The sequence below is a fragment of the Haemaphysalis longicornis genome, unplaced genomic scaffold (genome assembly GCF_048455015.1).
Source record: "Haemaphysalis longicornis isolate Haplotype H1 unplaced genomic scaffold, Haemaphysalis longicornis Haplotype H1 scaffold_1, whole genome shotgun sequence".
Lineage (NCBI taxonomy): Eukaryota > Metazoa > Arthropoda > Arachnida > Ixodida > Ixodidae > Haemaphysalis > Haemaphysalis longicornis.
In genome coordinates this window covers 462,583,034-462,599,331 of record NW_027526203.1, presented here as the reverse complement: position 1 = coordinate 462,599,331, position 16,298 = coordinate 462,583,034, and the positions used below count along the sequence as shown (strand labels likewise).

Here is a 16,298-nt window from a genome sequence, read left to right as displayed (position 1 = left end):
AGGGCTGCTGCCCACAGGCACGGCAAGAGGTTGCTACGCACGAATCCGGTTTTGCGTCTTTCGCGCGCGCCCCTTGAAATTTTCTGCTCCACTGGCGCTTCCAAGGCTGACCCACAGGCGCCGCTGAGCAAATCGCGATGCCTGCTGCCACTCGCCCCAACTGCCTGCCCAAATAAACAACAAGGACGGGAGGGCCGCGAATGCACAAGAGCGTCCAAAGACAAGCCACACGGTGTGAAGACAGGCATTCCTCCTCTACGCATTACTGCTCGGCTATGACAGCTTGGCATTGATGGAAAGCGCAAAGATCGTGACAAGGATATACTAGCGGAAGAAGAACAAGCAGTGTTTGTGCGTCCGTGCGTGCGCGTAATCGTGAACGACCGAAAAGTAAAGGAGAAGGAAAAGGGGCACCGGTTGCAATGCAGAAATCGGAGAGGAGCCCAACGAGGGCCAGCTCCACAGGTTCGGGACTCACTTTCGGTGTCGGAGAGGCATCCCTCGGAAGAGACCCTGGACGAGAAAAGCGAAGACTCGGAGTCGTCGTCGTCGCTGGACTCCTCGTCCACGTCGTCCAGGAGAGCGGCCCAGAGCGAGTAGGGCAGGCTCTTCCAGATGGGCGCCTCGAAGAGGCTCGGCTTGCGCGGACGCTGCATCGCGCCTGCGGACCGCCGAATCCGGCCAGCGGCGAGCAAACAGGCGACGACCAGATGGCTGTCAATGCGTGGGCGCCCACCGGACACCCGGCGATCGGAGCGAAGAACGTGGGTGCCGCGACCCCGATCTGCCGTCTATTCCCTGGTCGCGGAGGACGGAGCGCGAGCGAGCAGCAGCACGCCGCTCGGGCAGAGGAGGAGCACTGAACCAGCCACCAGCGCGCCACTTTTTCCGAGGAGGAACGCAGCCGCGAGGAGGGCCCTCCGGGGGCGGCGCTCCGCGCCTATTCACGACGCGCGCCGCCGGAAGCGCGCCGCAGGCGATGAGTAGTCGGTCCGGATGAACGGGGCCCGCCAGGACAGCGAACAGAAAAGAACCGCTCCCCTCGTGGTTGGCCCCGAAATGGCCTTTTGGGTGCCGCCGCCGAGACCAGGGCCCTCGGGAGCAGCACAAGTGACGACCCCCGTTGCGCCGCGGAGTGGAGCCCGCGTTTCGAACAGTTCCTGTGGGAAAAATCTCCCGAGATGGACAACAAGGACGCTTGTCCCCAACGGAACCGCTCCTTGAACCGTGCATGCAGGCGATTGGCGGGCTGCGCACGGCTCGCACACCGGGGGAATGGACAGCGTGGACACCCCAAAGCAGGTCATGATTAAACCATCGGAACAATGGGCGTTCATCGCGACACCACGCGCACCTGTTGCATGCGGGAAGGGCGTGCTCCGAACATCAGGAAGGCAACAAAAAGGAACGACTTCAATTGACGCGGCTCCGCTGTAGCAACGGCGCATTCATAATGATGACTTGATATTCGCAGAATGAGTTGCATACAGCGGCACATATACCAGATTAGTGGGAACGCACAATACGAAAACGGTGCATGAGCTTTATGAGAGGATGCTAGAGAGAACCGACAACACCCCGGGTTGTAGGGCAACACCACCGCGGTCGGCTATCAGAAATGTTCCTTCGGCATTTTCTTCCGTCTACGTGGCTCCTTCATCGATTATGTACACAGCTCGAGTGTACTAAACCTTCCAGTGCTCAGACCAGCAATTTTTAAAGCATTCCCTCCTGTACCAAACTGAGACGGCGATGCAGAGGCCTGCAATTCGTTCATCAATTTCGGTTCAATCAGGATGGTGACATGAACTGGCATGGCAGCACATGAAGGGAACGAAAAATCGCGAACGCCCACTTACTTGATTTCGACCAGAGAAAGCTTCGCGTTTCAACCACCTTTCTCGTTAGATGAAATGGGCTTTGAATTTTTTCTACGGTACACCTCTGGTCGGAAGGCCGTCCTTGGACTGCCTGCGGACTATCCAGAACTGGTCCATCGAAGAACCCCGCTGATTACACCAGTCTCCGAGAGAAAGGAGTGGTATGGTAGGCGGGTCCTCGGCGAGAGAGCGGGATAACTCCTGTTGTCTTTGCTTTCAGTCGGCTCGACTCTTGAGGCTACTTCTTCGCCGACTTACTGACCCCGTAGGAGACCCCACCTTCCTATTTCTAACACCCAACAAAATCTTGTCCTCTAAATAAAAAAAGCAGTTGCTCAGACGATGCGAAGGCCTCCCTTTTTCCCATTACGTCCTGCTCACAAGTTCAAGCAAACAAACAAAAGCCATTCACAACAGAATGCACGGCCACTTCGGAATGCGCCACCGCCGGCGACCGTGTGCAGTCCAGCGACAGCCCCACCATCTTCTCGCGTCCGTGCCTCGATTAAGGACGCGCTGTCCATTAGAGACCCCGCCAACTTCGTGCCTCTGCATGGGCGAGAGATGCAGGTGATCGTGTCCGGAACCGACCCGCGGATGGCCTCGTGGCCGCGACTCCACGCGGACACATGCGCAATGCTCCTGACGGGGACACGAGCGCGGACTCGACGCGATGCCGCACTTTCTCGATAGTCTTGAGGACATTCTAGAAACCACCTTAGAGTTCAGCAGCGGCAGATTGTGTCGTGGATGCAATGATGTCCACAACATGCGACCGAGGACACGTTTAGTATTTCAGCGAGTATCCGTTGCATGCCTCTAGCGAATAAGGCTACGCGCTTTCGGTAAGTACCACTAGGTGGCGGTGAAAACATTTATTGCACCTTTTCAAACGCAGTAGTGTGTGTCAAATCAGAGATTCAATCAGGGCTAGAAGTAAATCAGAGGGCCGTAGGTCGATTGGCATTAGGAGCACACAGTAAAACAACAAATGAGGCAGTGCAGGGAGACATGGGATGGACATCCTTCGAAGTGAGAGAAGCACAGAGCAAAATATGTTTTGAAGAACGACTTAGAAATATGGATGATCAGAGATGGGCGGCCAAAGTGTTACGATATCTTTACATGAAAAGCGTGGACACACAATGGAGGAAAAGAACCAGAAGGCTCAGGACAAAGTATATGAAACTTGGAAGTGCCGGGGAAACGACCAAGGCAATAAAAAATGAAGTGAAAGAAACAGAAACAACGACCTGGAAAAAGAGGATGGATGCGAAGAAGTCCTTAGATATCTACAGGATCGGGAAGCAGGAGATCACAAGGGAAAAATTATTCGATAATACCAAGGGGAGTGCATTGCATTTTGAAGCCCGAGCGGGTTGCTTGCGGACAAAAACGCTTATCCGCGAGCCGGTACAGGAAGAACTATGCGCAGGCTGCGGAAATGAGCCAGAAACCATGCGACATATTGTAACGGAGTTTCAAAAGTATCCGTCCAGTCCTCAGTGATGGAGCCATCCAGCTTCCGGAAGCCCTTGGCTTTAAGGTTAGCGGAAAAGTGAACTGGACAGCAGTAGAGGTTAGCAAAAGAAGGTTAGAATGTTGGTGGGAAAAGAACAGAGATCAATCTGGGAAGACCTGCGAACGAAGTCAGACTAGCACAAAAATTTCGTTAAAGTATTTCCTTTTATTTTGTTTGTATTTTTTGGCGAGGTGATTGTACAGTAGCGTTCCGACTAAGGCCGCTGTGCAACGCCACCCGTTACAAAGGGGAAGCCACTAAGCATCATCATCAGCAGCAGCATAAGGTCCCTGCAGGGGCCTTATTATTGCACTCATTTGCTGGTCGAAGAGCAGCCTCGATGAGTGGGGTCCCCAGTCCAGGACTCCAATGGCGGACGCTATCCGGCGGGCCCGCTCGATCAGCCGTTGCTGGTCTTGCGGGGCAGTGCTGGACAGAGCAGCCTCCCAAGAGGAGAGGGTGGGGATGCGTACAAGGGTGAGCCCGTCTGGTGAACGCGCGCACACCCATACAGGGTTCCAGGGTGGTAGATGGTGCTAGCCGGGCAGCTGCTAGGGTATTGAGTAAGAAAGAAGAGGCGCTTGTGGTGTAAGTTGGGAACGTGTGTGTCTGCAGCGGCCGCCATGACGTGGCGTCGGCGCGGGATATATGGAGCGGTAGAGTGGAGGTAGTGTTTTCTTTTGTGTCCGGTAGTAGGCGAGTGTGAGTGTATAGTTGAGAGGTTCGTGGGATGGGATACTGGAAGCTGATGTCTGGGACTCACCCTGGATCTGTCTGTCCACTTCTGACGCCCGGCGAGTCATTTCTCGGGTGAGAATCAATATTTCAATATATCAATACTAGCATCAAAATTTTCTCCCGTGGCACTAAGTAAAGAACCCACTGACTGCAATGACTTGTGTTTTGGAAATCTAAAACTATCCACAGGCATATGTGCGAAATGGCAACGACGACGCCATTACAGGGGATTAACGACGCATGCAGCATACTAAATGTACGCGTTTCGGCTTCCCGTTATTCCTTATAAATCGGCGGGGACGAACATTTAGTCCGCATTTGTCCACACGGCACACACTCTGCCCCAGTTACTGCCCTTGAAGAAGAACGGCTGCCCGCAAACACAAGCGGCCGTATTTTGGCCCTTATTTTGCTCCCTTTTGCCTAAGAGTGCGCGTCCGCAGGGCGCTGAGATCAATTGCACACATTGCAAAAGCGCTGAGATCTCTGTGCATACATTCGGTTGGCTTGCAACGGCTGGGGATTCCATGGTGAAGCTTAGACCGGAGCGCCACAGCGCCTACACTTAGCGCACCAGGAAAGACCCAGCGCGACTTCAGACGCTTCGTTGGTGGGAACGGAGTGGTGGCTCGGTGGCGCTGCAGTAGGGACGTACTCGTAGCGACGCCGTTAGGCTTAGTCGACTGGCTACTCCGTTTGGGATCTTTAATGAGCCAGAGATGGCGAAAAACTCGGGGCAGCGTCGAAGACAGGAGGTCTATGGGCGCTTCTAATCAAGGGGAATCGATTAATTTCGTTCGGGCCTTCGTTGGGCTAAACTGCCCGCACCTGGGAGTTCTAGAACGCGGAGCCTGGTCAAGACACGTCCGAACCCTAACCAGCGGTGGTGGCGCCTAAGGTACCGCTAGACATCGAACTAAAACCAGCGGGCCGTTTTCCTCAGAATCGGCAAAGCCGAAAAAAGCCCAAATTCGAACTGCGTTTTCGCAATAAACGCTCCACTCAGCATTACGGCAACAGAGCGCACTTTCACTGCAGCATTGAGCCGAGTAACAGCGACACGATGCCCGAGGATAGTTTTCACCAGTCGTGAGCTGTGCTTATCTCCTACTTGTGGAAAAAATGGCCCGGTATCTACTCACATCGCTGCAGATGTCGTCGAAAGGCGATAGTCGTCCGCCGCCCCTGCCACGCAAATTCCCCTCTTCTCTTCCCCACCCACCTCTCACGCCATCCCGTCTCGCTCCTCCCACGGTAAACACCACAGGTTTGCTCAAAACAATTCAATTTTGCCGCGTTCCACTGCTCGCGCCATCTACTGGAACCTTCTGTTACTAATGAACTTGGAACTCTGCCACGAGGGGGCGCCGCGAGAGCCTTTTTGTATGTTGAGGCCAAGAAATCTTTTTCAAGGCGCATTTTTTATTTACTATCGCAAAAATCAAGATATTTTTTTTAATTAAAATAACAATGGAAATATCACTTATGTATTGATGTCTTGCCTAAAATATGTCTTTTGTTTTCTTTTTTCGTAACAGTGTTGACAAGCATGAACATTGCCACCAGACTTCGTAGTTTAGAAATGCTTTGCTTATATAAAACGTCTCGTTCAATAATTCTGGTAACTTTTGGCCGCGCGGATGAATCGATGGATAGACAGACATACATAAAGAACAAAAGTTTCGCTTTTAAGTAGCCCAAGAAAGACAATCGACTTGAAATAAGCGCTAGGGTATTCGCTGTAAGGTCCTTTCGGCTAAGGTTTTCCTCGCCCCCCCCCCCCCCCCCACCCCAAATTAAAAAATCAGTTGTGATAAAACCTTCACTGAAACATAAAACATGCATTTCTCAAAAAGGCTTGCAAATGGCAGGAGTGTAATGTCGATTATTTTTTATACAGTTCAAAAGTTTTGCATGCTCCCGAAAAATCTGTGATGCCGTTTATTACTCAGCGCATTTATTTTTGTGCAGTGCGGTACGGCATGAGTTCTCGATGTTGTCATGTGAGTTACGTCCAATATTGTGCAATATTACATAATTTATAGCCTGGGAGTTGCCTAAGTAGCCATATACAACACAAGCCCCAATAAATGCTGACTTCTTTCAGGCACTGAACTTCGGCGCCGAAAAACACCGATTTGAAGAGGCGAAAATAAACGCCGGAAAAGCGCCCCTCCCCGACGCCGCGTGAAAATAAACACCGAAAACGCGGCACGCTATTAATAAGACCCGTTCGGGGGCTCATGGACTGCGGCAGCCAAAGCGTTTCTCGGCACTAGTTAACGGGCTCAATTACAGGGACCAGTGGCCAAGCACACAAAACGCAAATTAAACAAACACAGACAAAAACAAACGAAAAATTGTAATAAAGCCGTTGTGCCCACACAGCATGCATCCTGAAGAACGCCCCCTTTCCTAAGGTTGCCGAAATGATTTAAAGGGGCCCTGAAAGGCGTTTTGAGCACACTAAATTGACTAGCGCAATCGTTAGATTGGGTCGTCAACATCATCTGTGCCAAGTATTACTCTTTTACGCGCAGCGGAAAGCTCACACTTTTGTTGCAAAGTTGGTCGCTTTTTTCTCACTCTTTCCTTCGTGTTTTTGGACGCCGCCATCTTCACATGTCTACATCATCGATTCCCAGATGTTCGTCATGAGCTAGACATCCTGCTATTGGGCGGCTTTTTCACGCACTTCCGGCAAAGAGATGAGTCGTCTACTCAGCGTCGGCTCGCCGGCTGATCTGCCAGCGGAGTGCCGGAGTGCTTGGACATTTTACGACAAACGAAACAAGTGTAAACAAACGCTTAACCGTTTGTATTAAATGCAACAGGGCCATAACACGACATGAATATTCTCTTACTTGAGTACGTTCCATAAAGAAAGCGTTGAAGCCCCGTGGCACTTCTTTCTTGCAATCGCAGAGAACGCCCTGAGCCGAATGCCCGGGTTTGACGCATACATTTTATTCAACTTCCAAACAATCCAGAGATGCGTTTCGAACGAACACAACGTCACAACATGCGTTGCAAGTCCGAACCGCGATTGACAGACGATGGGTTGCCTCCTCCTGCCCCTCGTAAATTCGGCACTCACCTCGCGCGCGGTTTGCGGGGACGAACAGCAAGTCACTTAACTCCGGCGCACAAGCCGAGATGGCTTTTAGCCACGCACACTGCACATACCCCATGCGAGGTTGAGTCGTACGCCGCTTGAGAAAGATAATCCAGACCATGGGAAGCACTATCCACCCGCAGAAGCACAACGCATTTCATCACGAAACAAAGGCGTCCAGAACACACACACCATCGCCTCCTGTAATGCCAAACGCATCTCGCACTTCCAAATGGGAGTGAGTAGTATGCCTGCAGTGCCCATATGCCGCGAGGTGGGGCCCCAAGCTGAACCGGGATCACGCAACCGTAACTGACTTCTAGAGCGGTTTGTGCCTTGTTGCCAGGGCAACCGATGTTTGATATTGTCAAAGAAATGGTGCTCGCTCCAGCGCGAGGAAGCTCAGAGCCGTGGCGGAGCATGTTTTGCCAACGTTGCCGCTCTCCACCACGCGTATCCCCAAGCTGAACTGGCGTTTTGTGCACGGGTTCTGTATCGGTTCAAAATGTCTTTTTCACATGCCGCCGGCAGGAATTACCACCGCCACAAAATAAGACCCGGCACCAGCGGGGCCACATCTGATACGGCGCTTTTTGGATAAACAGTGCGCTGTGCATCCAAGGGAGGGAGCGAGCGCAGGATCCTCCCCGTGCGGCTGCGAGTTCGCCGCCGATAAAAAGTCGCGTGCCGCCGATAGCAAAGTTCTGCAGCAACGTACACCGCGAAAGGGCAAGGCCAGGCCGCCGCACACATGGGGCCAGATTTTTCGTTCGCTTTTCCAGCCTTGAGCGGAGTGCGGAATTCATGGTGTCAACAAAGCTTGCCCGTAGCAGACGGCTGTGTGAGCAGCGCAATAGCGGAAGTACGTCACCGCCGAGGAGCGCAGCATCATGGGAGGGAAGGCTCTCTCGCCGTCAACAGCGGATAGTAAGTTGAAAGGAGGAGGAAACGCGGCGCGACGATAATGCGCGGTTTTTGATTTACGATTTCTCAGCTAATACTCATCGCTTCAACAAAATTCTTGCGGGAGGAGATTGCTAATACATTGCTTTATTTGGTTACATGTACATCCACGCATCGGCGGAAAGTATTTCAGGACCCCTTTAAAATATTCTACTACGAGAAACCAAGCTTTGGACTACACAATTACACGCTTTGGATGAGACGCTCAATTGAGAGCTGTTCATGAGTGTAAAACAGGTTGGGCTGGTACAATTTTCCATGCGTGCTTGCTCATTAGCCCAATACGTCAATATTTATGTAGCACATATTATACAGATGCAAACCATAGCTCATCTTTTACATCGTTCTCTATAACATACTACTGTTTTGTTCAAGATATTTGGTGTTACATATGGTAAGTACCCTCAGCGCTTGTACGGCAGCAAACGATGATTTATTCACTGAGAAATTTAACAATTAAAACCGAATTTACGCTTTCTCGTTTTCACGCTACACCGCATGCTGCGTGACGTCCACAAGGATGTATTAGAGGCAAGTGCTAAAACGGATAATTCATATGTTGACACCATGTTGCATACAAACGCTGCAATCCAACTAATTGGTTTGATGGAACTGCTCAGATAAGCTTCACCGATCCCATTTCAAAATTCACAATGTGCAACGTCACAAATCATAACGCGGGAAAGAGTACGGGCCGAGGACACTATTTTTACACTCATGTCCTTTTCAGCTATCTTTAGTACCGGCCATTTTCAGGGCCGAACAATTGTTAACGTCCCTTCTGTTATTCGACTTGACATGTCTAAAAAGTCTATTAAGCTTCGCGCTTTCAATTTTCTAGCGTTCCTGTGGCATTTCGTTGACTCATTGTTTGCCACCTTTCTAAGCCAAGTTCTGTACTTCCTACTGATTTCCAGATTGCCTCAAGATAATCCGAGATTATACCTTAAGGTAATCCGAGGTTATCTTATAAGGTACAACACAGTACGCCTATGCTGTCTTCGTTATCATTCGTTAATGAAGCGTAGATTTGTTCGGACGCACCAGTCCAGCGAGTTACATATTGCTTCCTTTTAACTATACTTCCGTTTCCTCGATTCTCAAACTTACATTCTGATTCAGCTTTCCACCATCCTGTGGTTAATGTCCTCGAACTTGCCCAGTAGCAACACATCTTGCAAAGCACCAAGGCTCGTACTTTGCACTAAGTCGGTTTCATTGCTTGCTTCGCCATTCGAGCCTTTGCAGATCAGCCTTTTGTTGTTGTCACAGAAAGCACTCATTATGAGGTTAGCGGTGCTGGCAACATATCAAACAACTTATGTGTCAATAGAGAGTTTTAGCATAGCGGGCTCCGTCCGCTAACGCTACGGCGGCGGGTAGCGGGGCCCAACTGGGCAGGCGCAAATTCGTTCCGGTAGGGGGGGATTAGTTCCGCGAGCCAGCCTTCGCCATGCCCGCGCCTTCCTCCTCATCCTCCTCAACCTCCTCACCCTCCCCGCCCGCGCATGCGCAGTAGGGTCCCGCTATCCCGCCGCCGTAGCGTGAGCCTCCGCTAGCCGCCATGCTAAAACTCTCTTATGTGAAGTAGGGTTCAGAGCGGACGGCGAAGTTCTGCTGTCGTCGCGGGGGAAGACACAAATGGAGAGGTCGGAAAGCGGACACTTTCGCCGCCTTGCTCAGTACCGTCTAGAGTGACGCTGTGAAACAGGAAGAAGGAAGGGGTAAGAAGGAAGGGGTAAGCAAAGGAATCGTGTCCAATACCCACAACTTCTATGGCCCGTGGAGCTTGACTTGCACTGACCGCTGGAAGCGACTGCACCTGCCTCTTCCCAGCGTCACTCGGTGGATCCGTTCAAACAAAGCTTCTTCCCCGCCATCGCGGTCCAAAGACGGATCTCCTCGGGTCCCGAGACTCTTTGCTGAAAGCAGGACGCGCTCCACGCTGCGCGGAGATGCGAAACTTCTCGTCACGCACCACACGCAGTCACTGCGTGTGTGCTGCCTACAGGGGGTCGGGCAAACAACCCCCGTTGCCTTCAAGAGGTATACGGACTTCGCGACCCCTCTCCTCCCTTTCGACACACCGGGGAAATGGCGCGACAAACTACAATTTGAGCACCACGAAATTTTGCGCTTCCGATGAACGGAACGAGAGTGCGGTCGGAAATCTTTGCGGCAACGCGCACACCACACAGCTTCTCGCTTAGGTGCAAAAAAAGCAAAAAAAAAAAAAAAAAAAAAAAAAGCAAGGGAAGTTGGGTGGAGAGGCCGAGGTGGAGAGAACATGGCGTTTTGCACTGCGTGATGTAAAAGCACGGGCCACCTTTTACAGTCAAATCGTATACCGGGTCTCATTATGCACTGCGGTGAAGCAGTCCGCTGAAGGTTTTTTATTATTATTATTTTATACTGAGCGTGCAGACTACAATGCGGAGAGTCCAACATTGCCACGTTGTATGAAAGTAGTTACGGAAGTCGTGCTTGCGAAGACCACGGGAAATACACACGTTTATTGCAAAACCATTGTATTGCGTAAAAGCCAGCTTCTCAAGGGAAAAAAAATCTCCCTTCAACTTTTTCTCTCCCTCTCAATCAATGCTCGACGCGAAACAAAAGAAAAGGGAAATAGCAATAGGAGGCCTTTGGGGCAGCAGCTTTCCGAGAAGGCTCTCAATTTCGCTGCATCGGAATGGATGGCGGCGCACAGGCCCCTGAAGAAGCCCCCCGGGGCCGGGTAATGAGCCCCAGCTGGGCGTGCGGAGCGGGCTCTTTCACCCCGTGACGACGCATCGCGGCTACAGCAGCGGTCAACCGGGCGCGCGCAGTGGCGCCCTTGGAGGCCCGCTCAGCCAAGGACGCTGTGCCGCAGGATACAAAAGCCACGCGCAGGGGCCACGAACAAGGACAACACGCGGGCGGCTGCGCCCACAGTCAACCGCATCCTCCGGCCCCGCCGCCGCAGATGGGACTCGCGTGCGGTCGGCCATCGGTCACGTCTACACTCGGGCCTCCGGCACATCGCCCCCTCACCACGAGGGTTTGGTTTGTCACCCATGCAGCCACAACACGAACAGAGCGCAGTCACTTCGCCGCCTATATAATTTCAGCGGAAGGTGCAACGGCAGAGGTTTGATTTATATGATCGCGATCGAAACGTTCTTGTACACGGGTGCTTTTAAATCGTAACGCAGTGGGCGGAAATAGCTCGTAGGTTAGAAACCCGGCCGTGAGGACAGTGGACAGAGGACTTGGGAAGCGCTGGCCATTGTGCGTAGCTGTACCGCCAGCTGGGCCCCATTCGTACGTACGGTTCGAACATAATTAGGGAATGCCAAGCAGTTGAGGTCGAGAACATTCGCACATGATCCCCGCACATCTGCACCATCTTCCAACTTCCAACATTCCATTTAAGTGCCTCACGAGGGGGAGGGTGCACTTTCCTTACTTCCAGCTTTGTCAACAAGTGCATAAATCACAACGAGTGGCACCACTTTATACGTCAAGGCCGCGCAAACAACGTTACTCTGGTTTTGATATACGCCGTATACACAACACAGGTGCTTAGGTGGTCGTGTCAAAAGTGGCAAATAATTAAGAGCGACCGAAGACGAGGGCAGTGGCCACACAGCGCTGCTTTGCTTTCGACCGCACATAACAGACAGCTCATCACCTAGAGAGGAACACGGCTATTGGCGGTGAGATCTTTGAGTGGCGCCCCCTGGCTCTGACGTCGGCTTAGGGATTGGCGCCGCTGTCGTCTGCTACACTCCGCTTGTGAGGGGCAACAGTGCCTGGGCTAGAAATCGCCCGCTTCGTTGCTGTAGTGCGTTAAAAAGCGTATTCTAGCGACTGAGTTATTTTGCCAACTTCTGACGCATCTGAATAATTTGAAGCTGTATCCCCCACAAGTTTGCAACACACGAAGAGATAGAGAACAACTTTCTTCAGAGTATCGGTCAGAAGATCGTGTGTAGCTCGTCCTTTCTTGCTTATTCGCGAGGATCAGCGATCAGAGCTTCTCGATAAATATTCAAAATGCGTAGGCTTCCCTGCAGTATTTTTGAGATGCTCCTATGAAGACTCAACAGTCTAATACTACGTACCAAGCAGCGGCCTCTACACGCTCATCGCACAGCAGGAAATAAAGCGGCTTTCTTCTGTTTCTTTCGTTGTTGTTTTGTATCGGATTAATGTTTCTTGCTTTTTTTTTCTGCCCAACGCATTAATTTTTTTGCGCCGTCACCAACTTCTTATTAGGAGGTTTCGGAATGTTTGGGAGCCTCACAAAGGTCGTGTGGATATTTCGTTCATTTTGTATGGCATACATTCCCTTCTTCACAAATTGGCTTTCATTACGGCTGCGTGCAAGAAGGTGCATATCCGCAGCGTGCTTTGTTTATTCACATGCAAATACAATGAGAAGGTTTGTGCTACGCCACCGCGATCGCGCCCTAAACAACGTGGTCCACAGTACTCGAAGGCGGCTTTTGTGCTCCGAATTTCTATCGTAATTATATCGTTATCATAACGAACTGACTCTCAACTCGAACAATGATGACATGATTACGGTGTTGAAGGCATGATATACTCGCTAACTAACGTAATAAATAGTATACCTGCATATATTACAAGACTAGAAACCGAATAATTCCAAGTAGCTCTTTATTGCTTTTCAACCCTTCCAGGCGCGAAGAACAAATCATATTCTACTCGGAATGGCGTTCTATGATTTGAAGAAAATTACTTTTACTCTCTTGTCCTGGACTGAGGACCCGGCCCACTAACCAGATCGAATATATATGTGTTACTATAAATTTAACGAAGACGTGACTCGTTTTGCTCAATAAACCTCCATACTGGTTAGATGCCCGGTATAGGATCAGCACGCGCGTATATACACACTGGGTTATTTGGAACTCAACCTAGAGTTTTTGCAGTCTAGAGTGCATGTCGGCAAACTTTCATGCCTTGACAACGTAAAGTGATGTGACAAAACGCGTTCTAGCGTTCGGCAAGGTTGCAAAAACTGTTTTACCTTACATATGATTACCAGGAATCGTGATGCCTTCTACCAAAGCCGACAGCCCTGAAGGCCTAGAATTTGTTTTGGTCTTCCATTTTCGCTGTTGTCGGTTATTAGCAGTGACTGTTCCTTTTGTTCGAATGCTTACATGAGAATCTGACGCCTCGCTCCGACTCTTCGCGCTCCGCACAGGACCGGCTTCGCAAGGAATGGGGTGGCGCCGGCAATGTTTCTCCCGTATCCAAAACTATACTTTAATTGACACCATGAGCTAATGTATGCGACTTTAAGCCTATTATTATGATAAAAAGTTACCCACACGCCAATTCTGGTGCGGACAAGCATCAGACGTTGACCGAGCGCAAAGAAACAGCAGAGAGAGCGATCCTGAGTGAAGCAGACGACAAATGCGAGAATCCCTAAGCTGACGTCACGGAGGCGCGCTTCGCAGCGCCGCCTGTGTTCGCGCTCACCGCCAATTTCCCGAACTGCAGATGCATGCGGGGTGCCCACGCTACGACAGAAAGCATACCCAAGAGCCACAGGCGAGAAGAACGGCAGCAACCGACTGTCCTTTCCTGGGGATGACGAAGGAACGAGGAGCGAGCGAGTTCCCGAAACAGCTTTAACCAATGATGGCATTAATTTATGGCTAGTAACTGAACCAATTTAAAACAGCACAGAATACATCAACCTACTCCACATATAGGATACATAGAATCCAACTGGAAGACCCTCATTATGGTAGCTGTTAAAATTTCTCCAGTGCGAAAATATGCATGGGACATTGCTGATATACGTACGGCTCTTCTCTGCATAACATGAACATTTAATGACGTTTTTAGTGGACGGCAGTTTCCCACACGAAATCTCCACAATTGAGTATGGGGGAAAACATAGTTTAGTGCTGCGCAGTCCGGTCCCTCAGCGCCAGACAGTGAAATAAAATTGTTGCGCTGGGTATTACGAGGACAATTAAAAAAGGGGGTTACGACGACCTGGACGGCACGAAGCGCTGGCGCAAAACCAACCATCCCTTTTCGTCATCCCTACGGCAACTAAATGCCAGCGGCCCTTTGGGCCCTTACTTGCGCACACGGCACGCGGCTCGAAGGATGGCTAAAGCGAAGCAGATCAAATCCGGAGCATCGAAAGAAAACGCCAGCTGGCGGCAGGACACGCCAGAGAGCGTCACGCCAAGGGGCGCGCGTGAGTTGTGTTCCGGGAAGTATGCTTCGCTGCTGCCCCAGCGCGGAGAAGACGCGCCAACGAGTCGTAATGAGCGCGCGCCGCAGCCGAGGAGAGGCGCCGGCTCCCTCGCCAAGTGACAGAAGACGCGGCAGCAGCACGGCCACCGCTACGCTGCAAACGGGCCCAATTACGAGCACTCAAGTGGCTCACATTAGAGGACGCCGCTCGTTACAACTGTAGGTGGCGGATCAGCTGGTCCTTTCGTGACCTCCTGCACCTGTCACACACCACCAGTCGATCCAGCACGGCTGCTGCTCTGGAGTACCCGGCAAATAATTCTTGCGCGCTGAAAATAAACACCAAGGTGACTTTTCCTCAAAGATCGCAAGCACAATACGCGGCCCGGGATTCCTGTTCGTGGCGACCCCGCCGTATCTGCAAACAAGGCCACGTGACGCTGCGTGTCCGCGCACTGCCAAGGCGAGCTCGCCAACGTCAGGACTCGGTGTACATCTTCTTGTCACCATATATTGTCCTCCCCGTCAACAAGCATGGGCACCAACAGGGCGGAAAAGTGAGCTCGCTGCCCACGCATGGCGCTGACTCGGTCCCGAGACAGCTCGCAACACCCGACAGCTTTTCCGGCCACGACAGAAGACGCGTGAGCCCCGCCTGTGAGGCTGTTGCGCAACAACGAGGAAGTCCTCTTGGACCTGCCGCGGTGGTTCGGTGGCGTTTCCGCTACCGCACGGAATCTGGGGTTCGATCCCCGGCAGCGGCGACTGTCCTTGTTCTACCGACAGAGACGAAAAACAAAAACGTACGAGGTTTCGGCGCGCGAGAAAAGAAGTGGTTCAAACGAAGCCCTCCCCCAAGCTGCGCAACGCAGTCCATCCAGGTGTACTGCGCCCCCGTTACCTTCTATTTTCGCAACTTGCCGCAAACAGCTTCTGCAGTACAGAGCAGGCGCAACAAACTGGCATCGCAGGGCAACTAGATTGATATGCCGATGGCTCCATCGGGTTTCGTGTCAAGCGCGCCAAGGGGAAACAGCCACCCATGCACGTACAAAGCTTCTCGGCGGTAAAAACGCCCAACACATCGTGACTAGCGACCCACATTTTAACCACGAATATCAGGCGCCCAGATTAACACGGCGTAAAACAAGCAAACGCGCACGCATAGAGACACACGAGGGGGGGTGATAAAACAGGACGAAAACTCAACAGGCCCAATATAGGCACAGCCCGCACTGCGGATTTCCAGTTTGCATGCAAATCCTCTTCTAGCGGTCAGGCACCACTGGGTATACGGAGAAATTAAAACCCCTGGAGAAATGCGAACGAAGAATCTGAGTTCAGCTGTGGACTTCTCGCGTGCCACATTAACGAGGTCGCGGCGCATAAAAATTCCCGTTGCAGAGCGCGGCGAAAGCGGATGCTCGCTGCGCTAAGGAAAGCATGCCGATCGGTGCTTGCTGCGCTCACGTCCTCCGTGTGCTCAGCGAAGCGCGGCCGCCAACAACTACGAGAACTCAGAGACGATGCTCCCGACAACGACGTGTTTCGACACGACCGTGAGCGAGCAACGTAGCGCTACAGTTACCAATCATACTGACAGCAGAGGGCCGGACGAAGGATTGGCGCGTCAATTTGATAAAGTCTATCATTAGATTTTTTTTTATAAATCACGCGATGTTACGTGCCTACCGCGACAGAAAAACACCGGGGGAGCCTGAGTCAAAACCGTGCAGGTTTCGCTCAGAAGATCTTGGCTCAGAACATCAGTCTGCTTCCCTAAGCCATGGTCAAGCCCAGTATACCACAGCCATTGAACTAGACGAGCCTACCGACGACAGACGCG

General features: G+C 51.7%; 1 protein-coding gene across 5 annotated transcripts in view; it reads right to left on the bottom strand.

Annotated features, from left to right (window-relative positions):
- Nucleotides 1-16,298, bottom strand: part of Dip2 (disco-interacting protein 2) — a 244,673-nt gene that overhangs the window by 151,214 nt on the left and 77,161 nt on the right. For 2 of the 5 annotated variants that reach the window (XM_077688009.1, XM_077688010.1), the window contains exon 1: nt 479-856. The exons of the other annotated variants lie outside the window; for them this stretch is intronic. In XM_077688009.1, the coding sequence (XP_077544135.1) occupies nt 479-656 (178 nt within the window). In that variant the 5' untranslated portion in view covers nt 657-856. Of the gene's footprint in view, nt 1-478; nt 857-16,298 lie in introns of those variants that run through there. 5 annotated transcript variants of the gene reach the window in all.